This window comes from Trachemys scripta, chromosome 2, assembly GCF_013100865.1.
Source record: "Trachemys scripta elegans isolate TJP31775 chromosome 2, CAS_Tse_1.0, whole genome shotgun sequence".
Lineage (NCBI taxonomy): Eukaryota > Metazoa > Chordata > Testudines > Emydidae > Trachemys > Trachemys scripta.
The window spans coordinates 55385525-55408736 of NC_048299.1; the positions used below are offsets into that span (position 1 = coordinate 55385525).

Sequence of the window (23212 nt, forward strand, 5' to 3'; positions counted from 1 at the left end):
GATTAACCGAGGCAGCATGGTAGGCAGGTGAATATTTGTCTCCATTCCAGGAAAAGAATTTCAGAGCTATACTGAGGAAATATTAGTAGGCCGCAGTACTCAGGATACTCAGTATATCAGGAAAGGAAGTACTTTTCCCCAATATTTGGCATCTTAGGCACACTAACAAAGATAACTTACTAACTGGCTTTTGTTGCCGAAGGGTAATAGAAATAAGTGTTACAGATCTGGAGGTGATTTTTTTTTCTTGTTTCAGCACTTGGTTTCACAACAACGTATTCTGATTCATGAAGAATCGATGAACCTGTTGAGTTTGTATACTTCTCCTTCTTTGCCCAACATTACCTTGGGACTTCCAGCGGTACAATCCCAGTTCAGTGTAAGTGATCACTTTAAAAGGGTGTCCTTTTTGTATCATGTTTTTTTTCTTTGAGACCAATCTCCCTTATCCCTGCTTTCACCACCTCCTCCTCTTCAACTTTTCACTCTTCTGTCTATTTTCTCTCACAATACAAGCATACTGTGGTCTCTTTTCCCCTCAAAAAATCATCTCCATCTCTGTGTCTGTTTTGTCTTTTTGGAGTGTAAGCAATTCAGGGCAAGACCCATGATTTCATTTGTGTTATACAGGACCTGATACACTGTGGGCACTACTTGAAACAATAAATAATCACACTGAATAATAATGAATAAACAAATGTGAGCATAAAGCTTATACAGTGATGTACCAAACACAATTTCTGAATTATAGATATGAATGCTTGAAGCCACCGAAGTGGTGAGAGATACCTGGGTGGGTCATATAATTTGACCTTTTGAACTACTTTTGTACTGGTGACTACTATCGTCAATAAAATTTCTTCCAGAAATACCCTTCCAAAGCCAATAGTCTTTAAGATGACATTCTAATACTGACTCAGGCTGAGTTGGAGCTAATATATTTGGAGAAGTCCCTTGCATTTAATTTTGTTTTGTATTTAAATGTTAAAATAAGTGCATGACTATATAGCACAGTAGTCTATTAATGAATTACATTTCATGTTTACTCATAAAGAGAACATCAGGTTGAGAAAAAGTCACAGAACTTTAGGGGTAAATTAAAGTTTTGCCATTGAGTTCAGTGGGGCCAAAATTTTACACTAGAACTTCTTAGTTCAGTTTGACTGCAAATAAGGATTTACAATAGGTTTTATAATAACTCTGTACAATAATATGGAATATTATAAAGAAATCTCTGCAATTTAAGCTTTAATTTATGACAGTGGTATGACTTTTGAATTTAGTAGAATTTACATAAATTCTAGATGTATAAATGACAATGTGTCACTTTATAGTATGCAAGTTTCATTTTAAATATGCACTTTATTATGTTTTTTCAGTAAGGTAGTACTTAATTTGAATGCTGAATCTAGTTCAAGTTTTATGTCATACCTGTTTTTTTTTTCAGTACAATATAATGTCCTTATCTCTGATATATTGTGGTTACCTAGTTAATTTCTGAGGGAAAATATGGTACTATTTTCTAACATCAGACACCTGGAGAAGTTTGCAAAAGAAAATTTTGCAACTCTAAATAAATTCTGTAGGAATCTTGCATCAGACACTTGTAAGCAAATGATTCTAGTTAAGATACTGATCATAAGTATCAGTGAGTAACATTACAAAATACATTACTTATAATGTTTCCTTTCTGCAAAAATGTCTTGTCTAATTGAGAACAATTAGTATGTAATGTCAAAGTAATTTATTACATGAAATTAAAAGCTGTTCTCTTTAAAACACACACACATCATATAAGCTTGTATTGAGATCAGTTAGCACTAAATGCTACTTTTGGAAATTGAACGAACAGGGTATTTGATTTTTTGCAAGGTAATGTTTATGCAATTGCTAGAATAAGATAGTGTAATAATTGAATATAGCCCACCGTGGTATTTTTTCAGGAGAAAATGGCAGTGGCGGAGTGTGAAGGAAAAAGTATGTACAAAATAATTAATGAAAAAGGTTAGGGTTTGCCTGAGTAGAACATCTGGAATTCAGATAATCAGGGAATAGCCCTTTTTTACTATTACAAACTGAATGGCAACCATGTACAACCTGGGAAGACTCAATTAGATACTTATTATTGCTATTTATTACTTTTTTATCAACCCTTTTTAAAAATCTAGTTTATATTTTTCAATGAAAATGTAGGCAGCCATTAGCTGGAACAGAGATATCTGAAGTACATTTGCAATGCTAATTGGTCAAGATTTTCTAAACCGGGTGCCTAAATTTAGGTTCCATAGTCTGTATTTAGGCAATTAAATCATGGGGCTTTAAAGTGCTAAATGCCCAGCAGCTCCCATTGACTCCTGTAGACCAGATTGTTACTTTACAATCCACCTTGAGTAAGGAGGCAGTGTATAATTGTGCTGCCCTAGGAGTAGGCCAGAGAAGGAATTGCTTCAGGGGGAAGTAACATTTACCAGCTCTATACCAGCTGTAGTTAATGGTCCATCTCACTTTGGCTCAGTATTGCTGATTGATCTATTGTGTGAGACAAGGACGTGTGGAAAGCCAAAGCTCACCTGCTTCCCCCTGAATTCAAGGCACCTGTTCCCCCTGTTCCTCTCCTTCTACCTGTACAGAAAGTCTTGATTTGAGTGAGTTATGCAGGGGACTGGGAAGGGCCACACTTCCCTACACACCATTTTAAGGAAAGGTCACAATTTTGCCCTTCAAGAACAACCTCTTTATTTCAGGTTCCCTGTGCATTGATGCCACTGTGTTAAAATAACTGTCATGGTCTCCATTTTCAGTCAATAAAAAGCCCAGCTAGTTATGCGGAGACCTAATGGACGAAGTCTTTGAAAAGCAGCTAACATTTCTGTTGTGTCTTGACACAGGCTTCATCTTCACTCAAAGAAAAACAGAAGTGTGAGACCCAGACACTGAGGCAGGGAGTGGCTCTTCCTGGACTGTATGGGGGAAACATGCCTCCCTCTTCAGCTCAGCCTCATATTGCTCTAGAGGGAAAACCTAACAGTAGCCATCAGGCTCTCCTGCAACATTTGTTACTGAAGGAACAAATGAGACAGCAAAAGCTTCTTGTGACTGGTAATTCTCAAAGGCTTCACTGGAGTGTCCTTTAGAGCTTTTTGTTTTTTTAACCTGGAGTTTTACAAGAGAGCGACTTCATTTTTAAATGAAATGCAATACATGAATGCTACAGTGCTTAGCCATTGGGCGGGGGTGGGGGGGAAGCAGTGTGGTGTTTGATTTTTTTTCCCCCTGCTTCTAATGAGATCTGCTCCAATCTCTTGCTCCTGCCTCCAAGGGTAAAATTATCACAGAAAACTTAGTAGCTTTCTCTTGGGGCTGTCAAACTTCCTGTTGTTGCTGGACATGTGCTAGGAGTATCATTTTATTGATACTACTGCAAAGTTCTTCAGTATGCCGGCTACACTGAAGCTCTCCCTGACTTTTATGTTTTCTTAGTTTTACTGATCCTCATATTTGATGAGTGAAATGTCATTTTTTTGCAGGAGGGGTTCCTCTCCATCCACAGTCTCCATTAGCATCAAAGGAGAGAGTCTCACCAGGCATCAGAGTTGCCCACAAGTTGCCTCGTCATAGGCCCCTGAATCGAACCCAGTCAGCTCCACTGCCTCAGAGCACTTTGGCCCAGCTGGTCATTCAGCAGCAGCACCAGCAGTTCCTGGAGAAGCAGAAACAGTACCAGCAACAGATTCACATGAACAAAGTGAGCTCCCAAACTAAAGCCTTTCCAATACACACAGAGAATGAAAAACTAACAAGATAGTGTGGATATCTGGTACAACGCTGTACTTGAGCAGCACACAAGTCCCTGCTACATGTGCACATTATATATACATAGGCATGTCGGGTGTGGGTGTGAGTGTTACTGTTAGACTAGACATCCATTTTCTGTCGTTCCTAAAGATTGTCCAAAGTTGGTTCTCTGGGCATCGGCATCAGGAAAAATGTAATTAAATGAAACAGCAACCAGATTCTCTTGAAGTTTTAAATTACCATTTTAAATCAGTTTCCTGTTGTATTGATAAATGATTCCTCAAAATTCTGACTTATTTCACTTCCCATTTCACTGTTGGGAGGCAATTCTGTGTTGCTACCTGTGATTCATATTTTAAGCTTACTTGATTAATGGTGAACAATACATTGGTAGTTCTTCAAAATCAGCTTCCTTTTCCATCTAGAGGCTTTACTGATCAGCCAAAGCAAGATTTTTATAACCTATCAAGACACTACTTTCCATATAAAATTGACAAGTAACAAAATGTTCACTGCCTGCATGTCAGGATAAAAGATTAATGTGTCAGAGAGAACCAACTATTGCTACTAATAAATTTGGGGTCCAAATCTACTACTGTTTCTTATGTAAAGAAATACCTTATTTTGTAAGAAATCAATAGGACTACTTGGAGATGAATGAACAAAGGGTGTTAGAATCTAGCTATATTCATAGCAGAGACAGTATCATTTTATAAAAGAGATAGCCAACACTTCATCAAAAGATAAGTTGTAGCCATGAACAATGCCACACTCCAATGCTGAGATATGTGAGTAATTAAATGATCTAATCCCAGGAGAACCTTTTTAGTGCACACCCTTCCATCTTACTGATTGTACTATACTCATTTTCAAGTTGAAGTTAAATACATGTTTGGCAGCCTGCTTTGAATAATTTTGGCACATATGAATCAATGCATCTCTCCTTTTTCTATCTTGTCAGAAAATTATTTGATGGGTATATATGAAAGCCAGTCATATGGGAGAAAATAAGATGAAAAGCAGGCATGTTGCCCCTGTACATCGGAGAAAGGATCAACCTATCTCACTGGTGAACTTCTCTCAGGGGGTGCTGATTCCTTGGAATCTGTTAGGAATTCCCAACAAAATTAGAAACAAACCCAGAGTTTAAGTATATAGTTTGTACAGTGGTTTGGTTATTAAATCTTGTCTTAATTAGGAAAAATGAAGACCAGAAAACTTCAAAGTTCAGAGCTGATCCTTGCATGTTAACCCCTCTCAGCTAGGGTGTTTTGATTACTCAACTAGGACTCCAGTTGGCTTTTCTTCTAGTATGTGTTCCATATGTTTAATCAAGATGGCATAATGTACATCTTGTAGCCTCCAGGTTTTGAAAATATTTCACCTGCCCTCAATTGTCCGAAGAAAAGAGAACTTTTTATTACCGGGTAAAGGACTGAGTCTTTGTATTGTTTAAGGGTATCCAAAGCAAACAATGATCATGGTTTTTTTCACAAAATGAATCAAATCTATATTTGTATGAAAGATAAACCTGTGAGTCTATTGTAAGACAGTCTGTAGCATTTAGGGATAAATAATATGAGCTTTAGATGCATCTATCCTAATTAGATCTAATGAAACTTGAATCAAACAACGTCAGAATGGAATGATACTGAAGTAGTAGTTACTAATCTTTTAATTTTACCCATGCATACATTTTTACTGAATAGGAACTGGACTGTAAAAGCTGTATTTAGTCTATGGTTCCATTGCGAAGTTGTTTTTCTTGGTTAAAATGCAATTTTAAGAAAAGAAACAAAAATTTGGGGGACTAATCACATCTGGAGACACATGCACTTAATTAGTTAATTACGCATTGGCATTGGAGAATAAATGCTTCTGAAATATTGCTCTTATTTATCGTGGGTAAAGGTTTGGCCTTAACTGTGCCATGTTCAGCCAGTCAGCACCATCTAACCACTGATTTACGTCTATGGTCGAAATTAGCAAGGACTATAGTATTCAGTGGCCCAATGGCATTTGGAAATTCTTTGTCACACTCATTTTTACTGGCCTTCTGCTCACGAGATTGTGGCCATGATTTCTGGGTCAGCATTCTTGTAACAGTACATCTTAGAGAGATTACTGAAAAATGCTGCTGTTCTAGTTATGTAGTTGTCCTCTGCAAACCTACACAAAGCAAGAGGTGATCTTCATGTATCTAAAGGGAGAACGTGTATAAATAAATGAAATGTAAAGAACAGCCATCATGAGGCAATAGAAGAGAGTGATGACTGAACAACTCAGAAGGCAGGTGATCATCTTGAGTACCGTGGTAACTTAAAATGTTATATGAATGAGAGGGAAACATACAATTGTGGTGTTAAATTATTGCTTGAGATTGAACAGCCCTTCACTTACAATAAGGTTTGGATGTTTACCTGAACTATGAAATTATTCACCACAGAGTGTTGAATAGTGTGTTCACTCTTATAATTTTGCTAAAAAGAAATAATTCAGAACTGTCTTTTCATCTCCAGGTGGTCAGTTTGTTTTGGATTAAAACATTTGTAAAGGCATTAATCAAATGTATAGGATAGGGTTGATAAGCTAAAAGTTTGCTCTACTTGAAGTTAAAGTTATCTGTTCATGATAGCCTACTAATGACTTTAGTTTGTGGGGCTATTTAAAGCAAAATAAAAATGGCTGCAAAGCTGAATTATTTGGTTCTTAAACAATACAGTGCAGCTTCTTTCCATGTCCCAAGTGTATATGTGCATCTAATGTTTTTCCACTGATCCTATTACCCATTGCATTTCTGTAAGAAGGCAGTAAAGTGAAATGTGCAAAAATCTATCATTCTATTTCCTAAGTTTTTGTTTATGAAAAGGTGCTTTATTTAATAAATCAGATATTCTGAAGCATTTTCTTAGCAGTTGTAACTGGGAAAGCCAGAAAAGCAATTTTTAAGATGGCAAGACTCTTGAACTAAAACAACACTCGGTTGTCATGAGCTCAGGACAAGATACTATCCCTTTCCCCTGCATCTTCTTACTCTGCCCTTCTGGAAATGACTGGTATTTCATGACACATTTATTTTTAAAACTTTAAATCAACATTTTTTAATAACGCAAATGGAAATGCTATATTTGACGTTTCAGTTTGGAATACTTTTTTATGGCATGATATAAACTCCTGAAAGTCATGGAATCTCTTTTTATGGCAATTTGGGGGGGAGGGGAAATAGAGCTATAGCAGTGACAAGGGAAAAACAGCGGCTACACAGCTAAACTCATGATTTGTAAAGCATTAGTGTTTGCAAAACTACAGGCATAAAATATGGTTCCTTTTCTTTGTAAGGGGAATATACTTCCAGCCACAAGCCAAGGCTGTGATTAGAGTGATAAAAAACAAAACCTAACAGGCCAGAGGTAAAGATTTCCCTGGATCATTTCCATTCTAAAAAGAAACAAATCATTGAGCCAAGAGGTGTGCTTCTATCCTTAGTAACAAAGAGAAGATTTCCCTGTGGACTACTTCTGGTCAATTGTCAGATGGCAGGTTTTTGATGTGGGAAATAGTATACCTCCTCACTGGAGTCTGACATTTATACCTATGGGATCTAGTACACTGACCTTCTCAAAACATTCTAGCTGAAATGCAAATTTTGACATCCCATCCAGAAGTAGGTGGAAAGCCTTGCCCTTGCTTTTGAAAAATCAAATGTGTGGAAACCTGAACTGGGCTTTTCTTTTGGAAGATAGGCTTTGCTGTTGTCAGATTTAATACAATTCTGTCCAAATGACAGCTTGTTTCCTTGTGGAGTCCTTTGATCAACATTTTAGAACTTCATTTTACCCAATAAAAGGAATAGCATGTCTAGGAACCCAGTTAAACTTATTGTAGCAGGTACCAGAAAACTGACACTGCAACAAAAATCTTACTGTTTGGCTCCTTATGTTATTTGGGTATCTAAAGAACCTTGACCTTACTACTTAAAAGATGTGATTTCTGCATAATTAATATAAACACAAGACCATTGGCAGATGTCTGAATGTAGGTAAACCTCAGAAATTAAAGCAGTGAGGGGATTAAGGGAACATGCTCTGTTTCTTTAGAAGTGGTTTACATCAGTGCAGACTGTGGGTGAAATCCTGGCCCTAATGAAGTTGATGGCAAAACTCCCAAAGATTTTGATGTGACAAGGACTTTACCCCATCAGTATAGGAGCACATCCCCATATTGTTGTTACATAACATCTTTATATTGTACTAAGTGTTCAATATTACTTTGTAATGATGAAACTTTGTATTGGAGAGGGAAATTAAACAGTCAAGTTATGGGACAGTTTGCAATATACATTATCATTCCCAATGCTGCTTTCATAACTTAAAGATAAAAGAAGGAGGACTTGACCTTCAGTTTTCACTCCAGGCTGTTAATCTGTTCATAAAGTCTTTTACTTGGATGAGAAAACAATGGTTAGGCATGACTCTGAGGAAAGAAAAATACATGGGGAAATGAAATGCGAGTACTTTAGATGATGATAATAACTGAGATAAAGCATATAAGGAGTGGGAAAATAATTTGGAGGTTTCTAGTTCTTGACATGAGTTTGTTGACAAAAGAAGCTGAGGTTTTTCCAATAGGAACTTTTAATGCGGTCAGCTAATTCTTGGCAACTGCTAAAACTGTGTCTGGGCCAGATCTTCTGCTGTTGTAAATTGACATACTTCCATTGAGTTCACTCCAGCTCAGGATCTGGCTCTCCATCATATCCTTATGTGTTATCACCAGGTCCAGCAAGGGGTGGAGGAGGGAACCCCACAAACACACTTCCTGTTTTAAAAAGTCTAATCACGCTTTTTCGGACAAGGCTATAGCAACAACCAATGAATAATGCGTTCCCATAGACAGATTATTTATTGAGAACTAGCACCAATGCTTACTTTGGAATATAATTTTGAATGAACAGCTGACTCTTTAGTTTCTATTGTACATGCTCAATACAAAATCTTCAAACATACCCATACACTAGCTCTGCAAGCATAGCTGCTTACAAGCCTAGCTCGCTAAGTGCATGGATACGTTGATTCAAAAAACGTATGCTTATGGAAAATTGTTTTTCCTCCTCTTCCAATGTTTGTTTGATTCATAAATAAGGTGATCAAGTTCTGATGGAAATCAATATACATGGCTGTTGCTGCAGGTTCACTCTCGGTGCCTCGTACCTCATATGTTTGTAGAGACATTTCATTTAAATAGTATCAGGAAATTATGGATTTTACAACAGCTTATTCATTGTAAAGGATACACGCATGCCATGAAAAGAGCTATAAAAGGCCTATGTTCAATGGCCAGATGATTTATGCACTCTCCCCATTTTCCTGTGCAGCTAAGCAGCCACAATTGTCTTTTAATGTCTTTTCTGGTTGGACTCTTGTAATTATACGATGCTTATGCATATTCCTTACAGCTTAATTTCCTTAAAACAAAAAAATGAAATAATATGGGTTACAGTAGCTTGGGGGGAAGGATAGCTCAGTGGTTTGAGCATTGGCCTGCTAAACCCAGGGTTGTGAGTTCAATCCTTGAGGGGGCCACTTGGAGATATGGGGCAAAATCAGTACTTGGTCCTGCTAGTGAAGGCAGGGGGCTGGACTCGATGACCTTTCAAGGTCCCTTCTAGTTCTAGGAGATGGGATATCTCCATTAATTTAGTAGCTTGAGGTCATTCTCTAAGTTGCTGTCTCAATTTGAATAACTCTAAAATGTATGCATGTTGCTTTGGAGAAGGCTAATTTGTACAATTCTAATTTAGAACATTATCTGAAACATGGCTTTATCATTATTTTAAATATAGTCTCATTAGAGCTCAAATTAAGGACTCCTCTTTCCAAAACTATTACTAAATATTCATACTAGCAAACATCATAGTCATTCTCGGTATCCAAATCTATGTATTTAACTATAGATTCAGAAACAAAATGATCAGACAAGTTGAAGGAGTAATATCAGGAAGTAAAGTATAAACTGATGTTTCTAACATATCATTGAATCATAGAAGATTAGGGTTGGAAGAGACTTCAGGAGGTCATCTAGTCCAACCCCTTGCTCAAAGCAGGATCAACCCCAACTAAATCATCCCATCCAGGGCTTTGTCAACCCAGGCCTTAAAAACCTCTAAGGATGGAGATTTCACCACCCTCCTAGTGAAATAGTTTTTCCTAATAACCAACCTAAACCTTCCCCACTGCAGTTTGAGACCATTGCTTCCTGTTCTATCATCTGCCACCACTGAGAACAGCCTAGCTCCATCCTCTTTGGAACCCCCCCTTCAGGTAGTTGAAGGCTGCTATCAAATCCCACCTCACTCTTTTCTTCTGCAGACTAAATAAGCCCAATTCCCTCAGCCTCTCCTCGTAAGTCATGTGCCCCAGCCCCCTAATCATTATCGTTGCCCTCCGCTGGACTCTCCAATTTGTCCACATCCTTTCTATAGTGGGGGGGCCAAAACTAGATGCACTACTCCAGATGTGGCCTCACCAGTGCCGAATAGAGGGCAATAATCACTTCCCTCACTCTGCTGGCAATGCTCCTACTAATGCAGCCCAATATGCCATTAGCCTTCTTGGCAACAAGGACAGCCTGTTGACTCATATCCATCTTCTCGTCCACTGATGATCCCCAAGTCCTTTTCTGCAAAACTGCCGCTTAGCCAGTTGGTCCCCAGCCTTTAGGAGTGCATGAGATTCTTACGTCCTAATTGCAGGACTCTGCACTTATCTCTGTTGAACCTCATCAGATTTCTTTTGGCCCAATCCTCCAATTTGTCTAGGTCACTCTGGACCCTATCCCTACCCTCCAGCGTATCTACCTCTCCTCCCAGCTTAGTGTCATCCACGAACTTGCTGAGGGTGCAATCCATCCAATCATCCAGATCATTAATGATGAATATATGTGATTAGAAGAGCCTTGTGGTATCAGGTATATTTGTCAATGTAATATGATAGTGCCAAGCTATCTTTTAAACCACATTAACAAAATGAAAGTTCAAGGAGGGAGGGAGAAGTAGCTGTAGACTAGTTGACTGAACATGGCTGGGACTCACGGAAACTCAAGGTTCTGTCTTCTAATCTGCCATGTGGTCTTGGGAAAGATATTGCCATATTTTTATTTCTTCAGAAATAGGGAAAACAATGTATACCCACCTGGTAAAGCACTTTGAGATCTATGAATCAAGGCACAAATTTATTACTTACAAAGGCCTTGATCCCAGTGAAGTCTTTAGCAAATTTCCAATTGACTTCAGTAATTCAGGATCAGACCCTAACACAGCAATATTGCAGATTTAAATGCATGCTATCACTAAATGTAGTCTAAGAATAAAATACTCCTCCTATAGGTGCTTGCATCACTCGACTCATTAGGTCATCCAAAAATGCATTTGAGCACATGCTACAATGGGGTTGCATCAGTAGCCTCATCAGCTTTCAGGAACAGTGCCATACAGTAGCATGAAGGCGAACAAGCCCACATAAAAGTGAGAAAGCACAGAAGAAAGGAGAGCAATAAGGAAATGAAATATGCTCCCTAACTGTGCTGTGGACTAGCTCTCAGTCTCTCTTGGATTCTCCTCCCAAGTAACCCACCTGATGTCAAACAACTGGCATATGGAATGTTTTACAGATGGATCAGCATCAGTGACTCACGCTAGCTGTATATGATTATCTGTCTCACAGATGTTTTAGTTTGTGTTTGCTTGCTAGCCAGCCAGCAGCCAGACTCTCTTTAATTTTATTTTGCTGCAGGATCACCAACACATGTTTAACAAAAAGACAGAGAATAGTCTACTATTGTGAATACATGTAGTTAGCTCCACTGCCTTCTTGGGCAGCATTAGCCCCTGAGAAATAACTGGAAGAGATTTACTGGTATGATCTGAGAAATTTTCCAGATTCTTCTTTATAAGGAGTCAGTTGGCGTTAGTTACGCTAGCAGGGATTCCTCTGCTTATAACGATGCCACCTGCAGCACTGAAGATGTATTTGAAGTGATTGATGAATACTAGAACATAACAGGGATAATTTTTAAGTGGGCTGCTGCGGCCCTCAGTACCAGTACCCGAAAGGGTTCTCTCTCATGTCTGAAGACTTTCATCATGGACATATTTTTCTTTAATAGATGTACTATTAGACATAAGCGCTGATTCTGCAAATACAGCTGCACAAGTGGGTGCACGCATCTGCTTGTAGGCTCAGCACCTTCAATTGCCTGGGTAATCTTGCCCTACTGTGGGGTAATGAACAGTTATCCCTATAACACACACAACTTGTTCAGGATCAACAATGGTAAAGTAACTTTTTTTTAATTATTATTTTTTTGCTGCTGCAGGCCTTGGTTAGTGCTAATGATTAGTGCCCAGGAGGTGTAGCTCTTTGTTTCAATTAATCTCCTCAATGCTTCCTAATGTTTATGCGAAACAATCTGACTGACGTGTTGTAGATATGGGATCTAGGAATAGGATAGAAGATGATTTTATGGCCTCCAGAACTTTGCTCATAAATCCTATGTCTACATGGGTGAAAGTGGGTGTTAATTCTGCCCTTGCCTCAATCAGTGAGGATCATAAAGCCTTCTCTTTCACACCGGCCCATGATTCTGGAGGTGGACGACAGCCTAAAAGGGATGTTTTGCGTTTATAAAAACCACTACTCCCAAATTTTAGGGACCTGCACATTATTTATTAAATTTTTAAACATTATACAAAATGCTATTGGATAAATATCTCAAACTACCATAAATCTCCTCTTCCCAATCCACTCATACCACATTAAGCCTCCCCTATGAGGAAAAAAAAACAACCTTTGGAAAATAAATATCACATCTGGGCTCTGCTGCACCAAAAGGAGAATAAGTTCCAGAATAGAGGGACTCTTCACTGAAAATTTTCTGCCAACCTCTATTCAAGCCAGTGCAGATCTGAAAATATTCTACATTTTTCCCCAAAGACATGACTCTGCTACCACAGAAGAATTCTCTATCCATAAATCTTGGGCTTGATTCTGTAAATTCTTATTCACTTCACATCAATATGCTCGCATGAATAATAACTATTTCTGTGATTAGGCATTTGCAGGTTCAGGCCCAGTTGCATCTTTTCCAGCAAGTGAGAGGTGCAGTTACTGGACCACATTCCAGAAGCTCACACAAAAAAGTGCAAAACACACCTTCCTGCATCAACAAGTCCTCTTACACTGCAGCAGACATTTAAGCGAGCAGATGGCTGGCAGTGTTTTCACTGATACCTGTGCTCTGTGAGGATTTGCTATAATTTCAACAGGGAGTTCCATGTGAGCTGCACAGAGAGGAAGGCCCGGGTCCACAAAGACACTTAGGCATTGTGACGGTGAGCATTGCAAGAGCTAGCTTTCCAGAACCTGGAAAATTGCAGCAACAAAAAAGCAATCCGTAAAGCTTGAGTTAAGTACTTAGGCTCCCTTTACAATGAATGGGGAGAGAAAGGTGCCTAAGAATGCTCTCCACAAAAGCCAGCATGCTAAGCAAGGAGCCACCTAAACTAGCCAATGGGACGCTCTCATGGAGATAGATACCTAAGTCTGAGCTGCTGGGAGGCACCTATCTCTGCTTGTGATCCACAGCCAGGAACTCCTCCTTTTGGAGCCAGGTGGCTTAGACGCCTAAGTTATTTCTTGTGAGAAAGAGTTGGGGCCAGCTTCACTCCACACAAAATGGCTGGAGGAGGTGATGGGGCTGGTGGTTCTGGTGTCCACCTTAAACATTTTAGCCCAGTGGTTAGAACACTCGCCTGGGATGTGGGAGGCCCAGGTTCAATTTTCATTTCTCTACAAGAGGGAGAGAAAGGGTTTGAACAGGAGTCTCCCTGTTCAGGGGAGTGCCCTAACCACTGAACTATGAGATAGTCTGATGGTGGGGCCCCTTCAATCTCTCCTGGGGATAATTAATTAGAGTGATTGGGCCAGAGAGACTCTGTAGCTTGGAAATGGGGAGACCAGAGGTCCAGTCCCCCTGCTCCAATGACCCCTTATTTGTACACAGTGGAACAGCTTCAATATGAGAGATTGAGGGAGGCTCCACATCAGAATATTCCATAGCTTAGTGGTTGGAGTATTCACCTGAAAGGTGGGAGATCCCTATTCAAATTATTTTCCCCAGCAGGCAGAGGGAAGAACTAAACCTGGGCTGCCCACATCCCAGGTGAGTGCTCTAACCACTGGATTGAAAGTTACTGAATGGGCATCCCCCACTTCCCACCCACCAGTTTTGAATGGGACCTTTTCCAGTAGGCGGTCTCTGAGCACACCTACTGGATTGGGCCCAATAGGGGGCAGAGCATCTATCTTCCCCCCACTTTGTGGATCACACTGATGCTTAGGCAGGAGATAGGCAGATGCCTTGAGTGGGGTAGCAATGTGCATACTCCGAGGCAGAAACAGAGACCCCAAGGAAACTCTTACAGTGAACATTTAGGGTTAGACAGCCTTTTGAGGATCACAAGCGTTCCTAAAACTGGGACTTAGGCATCTAAGTCTGGGGTTTGGGTGCCTAAATACCTTTGTGGATCTGGGCCAAAGTTTATATCCTGACCAGTGCTATTCACTGTTTGAAATTCATTGATTCTCTGTGTCCTGGTAGACATCACCTTGCACCACCTCCCCTTCCCTTCTAATAGACACTTCACTTTGGGGTTCTGTACCAGGATTCCACAAGATTTAGCCTGTGTCACATTTTGCAAATTGCAAATTACTTTTTGCCACTACATAAAAATTTCTTTTCATTATTAGGGCAGCTTCCATGTGGCTACTTATTTGAGTTCTAGTAAATCATGATCTCTTTTCTTTCTATCATCAGTAAACAGGTTTCAATACTGATAATATTTTAACAACAAGATCTGCTAAAAGCTAACTGCCACTTAAAATAAGGGCCCCAGAGCCTTCACTGGTGTAAACTGGCATAGCTCCATCAATGACAGGAAAGAGGGAAACCCAGCAAAGCACAGAATCTAACAAAAGCAGAAGTTTCTGTGCTATGCAGAAGATAAATGGGGAAATGTTTACCACAAAATTTAGTTCCACAGGTGCAGACTAAATTAGATAGGAAAAATATATTAACCTTTAAGCTGCTGAAATTTTGAATATCCCTGTTTTTCAGCCTTCCAGTATTTACAAGCTGTACATGCAAAATGAGTGGGGAGATTTGGAAAAATGCTTTTAATTACTTAATTCTCCCCTCTTTATATTTTTGTGTATCGTTAATTATGTTAAGCTTGTTAGAAGTTCCATTAAAACTATATTATGTAAAATGTACTGACCTTCAAGTCATACATTTGAATTAAAAACATTTACGTTTGACTGCTAAGGTATTTTAAAGGAGAATATCATTTTAAAAAAAATTCTAGATGTAAGTATTTATAAACATCTGTTTACTATGTTGCTATATTATGTATTATTAAATTTAATATTACTATAAAATGCTATATTTGTACAATCTTCTAAATTGAAAGAAGGTAGGATCTTGTTAGTGAGGAGCTTACATTCTTCATTCCGATAATGATGCAACTTTGCAGCAGAAGTTTAACTAGTTTTTCCAGGAAAGTTTTGACTCACTTGTCAATACAAATATAGTAATCCTTAGCATGTGGCATTTGTGGAGAAATATTGGCAGTAACTTTAATTTGTCTGTCTGTGTCTCTCTCTCTTTTTCAGATGCTCTCTAAATCCATCGAACAGCTAAAGCAGCCTGGCAATCATCTAGAAGAAGCTGAAGAAGAGCTTCATGGAGATCATGCTATGCAGGAAGAAAGAGCTCCCTCTAGTGGTAACAGCATTAGGGATGACAGCTGCAGCATTTGTGTGGATGACAGAATAGGACAGCATGTGGGGGCTGTGAAAGTGAAAGAGGAGCCACTGGACACTGATGACGATAATCAAACCCAGCAAATGGAATCTGGGGAGCAGGCTGCTTTTATGCAACAGGTAATAGGCAAAGATTTAGCTCCAGGATTTGTAATTAAAGTTATTATTTGAACATCAAATGCATTTTTAGGGCTTGAATAAGAGATTGACTGTCTTTTGATTCACGGATCTAGCTAATTTCATTTTAGTGTTCAGAGAATCTAACAAAGGTTGGTGCATTTGCGTGCACTCTTAAAACATAGTGACGCTCCTTTTAAAGGCCACTAACTGAGAAAATACCTGCTGCACTCAATTATTCTACATAAGTCAGTGCATAATACATAGAACTTGTTTTCGCTCTAGACTCTATCACATGAGTTAGTTCCAGGGAAATAGAACTCACCGTTGTTTAACTAATTTGTTGAGATCAGTAGTTGTGGAGTCCATTTCCAGAACTGATCAATGAAACATTCTTTCTCTGTTTCTGAATTCTTCTGATGTCTTGACTTTTTCCTTTCACCTATATGTATATAATGTATCATACTGTAGTCTTGAACACTGTTAAGAGTAGGTATGTTTTCTCCATTAGGCAGATACTGGTTGCAATACCAGGGGTCCTAGGTTTGTGTATAGAGTATGATTATGGAGATATTGGGAGTGCAAAGTGGATGTAAACATACAAGGCAAGGCACTATTTAAAAGTTTTTTTTCCTTTTGCACTTCTTAGTGCATTTTTCCCTATTTGATTATGTTGTCTACAAAGGCATGATCAAATGAAGCAGATTCAAATATCGGCAAGGAATGATATGCAACATTGTGTTCCAATCAGATATTAGGGTATATGTGTAATTGTAGAAAAACAAAACAGAACTATCATCTGATAGTCAATATTTTTTAATAAAGACTAATCATATAATATTGTATAGCCTTTACCATTAGGGTCTCACTGAAATGCTAAATTAATGACAGTGTGTGTAAGACACCAATGTGGCAAAAGGTCATTTAAATTGGTAAAAAGTATTTTAAAAATTGCTAAATGATAAATGCACTTATACAGACTGTACTTTCAGAACGCTGGTGTCCTTTTTTCCCTATAAAATCAGAACAACTCTGAATGCAATAGAAGGCACTGTTTATTTAAGTCAGTACTTTGTCAGGTCCCTGCTGTTCTCCTGCAGAAAAGTGATTCTGTGGGGGTGAACAGGAAATGCCTTATGGAAACAGGAAGTCCAAGTGATTCATGTACTGAGGAATGTAAGGGGGTGGGGGGAAGGAATGGGGGGATGGATAGTGTTTTACTCTGTTTTTAAAGGGCACTCTATGAATTGATTTATTGTCAAAGAAAATAACAAAGCGAGTAGGGAAATTGTTAAGGAAGCTTTCCAGTGAAACATTTCCTTCATATTCCCTTTTGATATGTTTACCTTGTTTTATAGGTTTACTTTTGTTAAGCTAGTTAAAGATTCATTGTATTAAGATCTCTTTAATATGGATAATCCAAAACTGACCTGGAGTCCTGTCAGGTTTTTTTCTATTAAAAATATTTATATTTCTAAAGCTAAGGTATTTTAAGGTGCAGTATCCTGTTTCAAAAGAGATAGCTGTTTTGCCAAATGTAGAAATTATTCTAATATATGTTATTAGTATGTGTTGTTTACAGTTTGCTCTAATATTATAAAAGTCCCTTATAAAATGTTGCAACTTCTAAAGATACATTATCCTTTTCCTTAAAAAGTCTCCAAACAAATTAAATGACTTAAATAGTTGCTGTAAAAGAAACGCCTCCTGAAACATTAACATCAGCTTTGCTAGGAAAGACTTGCTAATTGACAATATATGTTTTTTGCTTAAATATATCCCCCCCCCCACCTCCACACTTAAATACAAAGGGGGAAAATAACATAGACATTCAACGTTATGAAGCATATAAAGATGGAAATATGTATTTTCCCATTCTGTATATATTTCATTTCCTACCAAGCCTAATTTCAGCCTCACCAAAAAGGGATAGTGAATCTTTTAAAATACATTTTATTTACAGAGGAACTTGCAAATGAGGAGACTTTTGTACAATATCGTTTCAAAGACATGTAACAAACAAAAGATATTTTTATAGTGTCATTCAGGAGAGTTACCCAGTAAAGCCAGTGGACTTTAATTCTATTCAAATTTGATAGCCCCTGAACTGAATCAAGAAACTACCTGGAACCAGTGAAAAGGAAAACTGGGTTAAATAACCATATTTCTAATTGATAAATGTCTCTTACATTTTAAATCTACTGTATTTATTATAATCTACACCTTTGGAGGTGATTTCTTGTTTTGTGTTGTAAATATATTCTGTTTGTATGTTCCCTTTCTTGCCTTCTGATATAAGTCTATTTCTTTCTCAAATAAAGTTTTTTTTTTTAAAGGAGATCCCCTTTCATATATCTGGCTTTGTGTAAAGTTGATAAATTTTAGTTGGTGCTCTGTTTTTTGTATAACCAAATCTGCTGGCTATGCATTGTTGAAAAAAATCCATTAAAGCTTTTAGGAGCAAGATTTTTTATTACACTATTTTTACAATGATTACACAAAGTCTATTTTGGTCTGTTATATGATCCTACATCAGCCATTATAAACTGTAAAACAAATGGAAATAATATCTATGCATGCTCATTTTTCCCATCATGGCATTTGTCTTGGACATGTGATCATCAATGGTAACATACAGAACAAATAAAATGCAGACAAACCCAAATTTTCTGACCCCTGATTAGCCAATGTGTGAGCTATTTGAAAATCATTTCCATTCCTATTTCCAAAATTCATATATAACCTAAAATCTGTTGATCTGAAACTGACAAAAGTTTTGGATGTCTCTTGAAACCTTGGTTAAAACAAGGTTTCTTTATTAATACAAATCTGGAGAGAGAACTTCAGACTAATTAGAGGGTGGTTTTCAACACTGATTCGGAAAAGCACTGTAAGCACATGATTAAAGTTAAGCATATGCTTAAGTGCTTTGCTGAATGGCGGGTGATGCTTTCCTGAGTTGGACCCTAACTTCGCTTTACCTTTTACAAAGATAAATATCATTCCAATATACATAACTATTTTCATTGTTAGTAGTCTCTGAAATTTTGCTACAAAAAGTGTGTGAAGGGCAAATAAAGGATCCAGAAAATCAGATATTGAAAAGGTAGGCTGGCAGAATGATTATCCATCTTTTCTAACTCTGCAATGGTTAAGTTCTTAACTCTTTCACTTCCAGTGGTTCTTGCACTAAGATAAATGATTTCAGGTAAAATAAATAGATATGAATAAACAAACATTTCCATAAATACAGTTTTTCATTACAGTTAATTGTATGAGCATTACTTTTCCCTGATATGAGTGATACTCAAAATACTTAGAAGCTAAAAAGAATAATGCTAAAAGGCTTAATTTGCAAAAGTTAAACAGGTTAATTAGCATTAAGCATACTGCTGTAACAACTTACCATATCGATCACATATATATAAATTGAAGTCTTTAAATAGTTAATACTGCTGACAATTTTTTTTGAAATGAGGCCTGTTGTTTTAATAAACATGTCAGAATAGCAGTTTAAAACATTTTCCATCTATAATCCAAGATCTTATTTTACAGCATTCATTTTCTGAGTGTAGCTAAAAGATTTTTGTTTGCCATGTTTCCAAGCAAGTTGCAATGAAACAAAAGTCAAATAAATACCGTAATTTTTTCAAGAGGTAAGATGTCTCTTCTTTAGAACAATAGGCACCTATGCAGTCCTGTTGTCAAAAATAAAGCCTGTATATGTAGCAATTTGTGACCAATCACTTCTAAATTAGTAAAATTGCTTCATATAACTTATGTACTCTGAGAAAACAAACTCTATTAAGCCATACACTGCTAAAGTTATTGTCCCTTTAATATCTGTTCACCGTTTGGTATTAACAAAGTAGTATTAAAAGTTGAATCTCTGAGCAGAAGTAATCTGAGCAGTGACACATTCAAAAATTCATTCATGCACCTTCATCATTACCATATCATCTTCAGGATTGCTAAGATTTACTCTGTGTATCGATCCTGAGCAATCCAGCTGTACCCTGTTTTTATTTCACTGGCATTCTGAGGTAAAAAAAAAAAATTATGGACATTAGTCCCAAAACGCCAGACTATGAACTCTCCACAATTTGCAGCCAGAATTAGTTAGAAAATTAACTTTGCTGTATTATGTTCTGTCCGAGTAGCAGCCTATCCTACTTATCCATTTAAAGGATGTTGTTTGCTTTTCATTTATTTGTTTATTTTCTGATTTCCTTATGCAATTTCCATCATCAGTATGACAGAGCTTTTTCAGTACCTCATTTGCTCGCTGGAGGATCATAGTTTTGAGCATTATACTGTACACTGAAGTCCTCCTCAGGCAAAAGAGAAGTTCACCATGGATAAAATTATCCTCAAATTTATTCTGGTACAATCCCATTGATTGTAATAGGCTTGCATCAGTGTATTTGATGGAACTTGTCCCTTGTGCCTTTCATCTTCAGTATAATTCAGCCCAACTTGATTTTTATTTTGTTTTTTATTCTAACTCTGTCAGATCTAAATGCATGGCTATGCATTTAGATCTGACAGAGTATACTGGTCTGCATTTTCCCCAATAGCTCTACAGTGTTCCTACCTGTGCCACTCTATCTTTATGCCATATGTTTATAGAGCATATATTTATTTTTAGCCCTATTTTCTGGCATTTATGGTATACTTCAATTCTTAAGAGCTGCATCTGTTTCGGTTCTATATCACAAAATTGAATGGTTCTTATATTTCTAAAAACACAATACAGTGCAAGGGCCGGGTTATTATCTATGACACAGTAGTGCCTAGAGGCCCAGTCAAGCTCAGAACCCCATTGTGCTGGGTGCTGTGCAAGTTAATGAGATGCTCTACTTAAGAGGGATGGGAAGAGTGTGGAACCAAGCACCACCTATAATGGCAAACTCTAGCCATAAATCAGAGCAGGTAGATGTGCCTGTCACAATGACGTGTGCAGACAGTTAACAATGCTAAGATTTTAAAGTGTTGTTACTGGGCTTCAGAGTCAACACACTAACAACATTCAAAGGGGGGCAGTCCACAACTCCTAAGACCAAATGCTCATTTACCCCACATGGAATGTGAATAAAGAGCTTTTCACAGAGGCTCTGCGAAGGGCTGAGGAACAATCTTCCACAACCAAGTGACTGGCTTGGCGCATAGCAACTCTTCACAGGCTCCCAGTCCCAGGCCAGTTGTTTTAACCCCGTGAATCCACTTTGCACTGAATCTCCTCATCATTCCCCAGCCACACCACCAAAAAGCCCTGCAAGAAAGGTCCCCTTCCATAGTCTCCACTTGCACAGTGTAACCATACTTATTTGAGTCCATTTAGAGCCGTCTATGCCTTTTGCAAGGAACAGCATTTTGGCCTTAGAGACCATGCTGTTCATGTTCAGAATAATAATTGTCACAACAAGAAGGGATGGAGGCCTAATTCTGTTTCTGAATGTATTTAGAATTCTAGAGAAAATGTTGTGTCACCAGAAGAGTGTAGGTACAAAACTCCAGTGCCTACCAGCTCAACTCAATACCTTCAGCACTGGAGCTTACTCTTCTTTCTAGGCCAGCTCCTTAAGTCTCCGTCACACAAGCTCCAGGAAGCGAGGAGGCTGGCATTACACTAATCTTTCGTCCCGTCAATCCTGGGAGCAGTTCAGCCTCAGCTGCTACTTAGAGCAGCTCAAAGCTGCTCTGAAGATTGTAAGCTGGTAATGGCCCCTAGGGCCCATTATGCGCCCAGGGATTGGAGGACTGTAGGGCATTCCAAGCATGTCTTCAGAACCCCCCCTGCACCATGAGGGGGAGCTAGAGAGGGGATGTTTTGGTTACATATCTGACAGCACAGTTGGGCCATTGTCAGTCTCCTGAAGTGACAACTTGTGCACAGCAGTGATTCCCAGTGCTTGTTCTTTTATTCTTAATGTTATCATTTAAAATGTGTGTTTTCAGGATGAGATTCCGTCAGACTCTGAGCAAAGCTGAAAGGGTGAGCTTCCTCACACTGATCTGCAATAAACCTCAGACCTAGCTAGGATGGACCTCTTCTAGGGCCTCTTCAGGCCTGTTCAGTCTTTACCTAGCCCCTCCTCTGCTGAGAATGCCTGTAAGGTTGCCAGTTAAATAAAGAACTCAGCAGCACAATTAATGTTATCTGGCCACCCATCTCATAGCAACCAGGCTGATTCTGCCAACTCATTTCACAGACACCACCAAACAGCAGCCAGCAGGACCATCTTTTGGATACTATCAGGCTTGATCCATGGCTGAAACAGTGGTTTAGACATGAAAGATTCCCTATCCCAACAGCAATCCCACTAAACCTCCTCTTTTGTTCCAGATGGTTACTTTTGGTCTTCTAGAATTTTATCTAACATTCTCTTATAGTTCTTCTACTCTCTTATCTGGATAGTTTCCTTTGGTCTCATAAAATGGAAAAATGCTCAAGTTTTATCTCCTGTGGATGGATTGTCTTATGGATATTTTTAAATGTGCTGAATTCCTGACCATACGCTTATATCTTCAATGCAATTTCTTTTGTATTTTTGATAGAAGAAAATAACACTAAATATGATCTCTATTCATCGCCACCTTGCTCATTCCATGTACATTTCACTTCATCAAGTAGTTCAAATCTATTCATTTCTAGGGAAGAATTTGCATTGTATGCCCTTAAGGCAGGGGTGGCAAACTTTTTGGCCCGAGGGCCTCATCTGGATATGGAAATTGTATGGCGGGCCATGAATGCTCATGAAATTGGGGTTGGGGTGCAGGAGGAGGTGAGGGCTTCGACTGGGGGTGTAGGCTCTGGGGTGGGGCTGGGGATGAGGGGTTGGAAGTGCAGAAAGGTGCTCCGGGCTGGGACCGAGGGGTTCAGAGGGCGGGAGAGGGCTCAGGGCTGGGGCAGGGGCAGGGGCAGAGGAGGGGGTCAGGGAAGCAGGCTCCGGGCGACACTTACCGCAGGCAGCTCCCAGAAGCAGCGGCATGTCTTCCCTCCAGCTTCTATGCGGAGGCATGGCCAGGCGGTTCTGCTCACCTTTCCAGCCCATCCGCATCCAACTAATGGGAGCTACGGGGGCAGTGTGTGGCGCCCCCCTGGCCACCCCTAAGCATAGGAGGCAGAGGGAGGACATGCTGCTGCTTCCGGGAGCCGAGCGGAGCCCCGGCATGCGTGGAGCGGGGCAAGCCCCTGACCCCATTCTCCGGCTGGAGCTCGAGGGCTGTATTAAAATGTCTGAAGGGCCGGATGTGGCCCCCAGGCTATGGTTTGCCCACCTCTGCCTTAAGGCAAGCAATTTGGACTATAACAACTTGCACAAACCCTTTGCTAACAGAAATGTCCTTTGTGCCCTGTGAAGGACACTAAGTTTTCCTTATAGTCTTTTTTTTAAAATAGTTCTAGCTATTTTCTTTGCACA

At 38.9% G+C, this 23212-nt stretch overlaps 1 protein-coding gene across 10 annotated transcripts in view; it reads left to right on the forward strand.

Annotated features, from left to right (window-relative positions):
* The window catches only part of HDAC9 (histone deacetylase 9), a 527149-nt gene that overhangs the window by 286792 nt on the left and 217145 nt on the right, over positions 1 to 23212 (forward strand). For 9 of the 10 annotated variants that reach the window (XM_034760576.1, XM_034760577.1, XM_034760572.1 and 6 more), the window contains 4 exons: positions 257 to 379; positions 2889 to 3099; positions 3528 to 3745; positions 15522 to 15791. In XM_034760576.1, the coding sequence (XP_034616467.1) occupies positions 257 to 379; positions 2889 to 3099; positions 3528 to 3745; positions 15522 to 15791 (822 nt within the window). Of the gene's footprint in view, positions 1 to 256; positions 380 to 2888; positions 3100 to 3527; positions 3746 to 15521; positions 18104 to 23212 lie in introns of those variants that run through there. The other variant, XM_034760580.1, reaches the window with a different exon arrangement.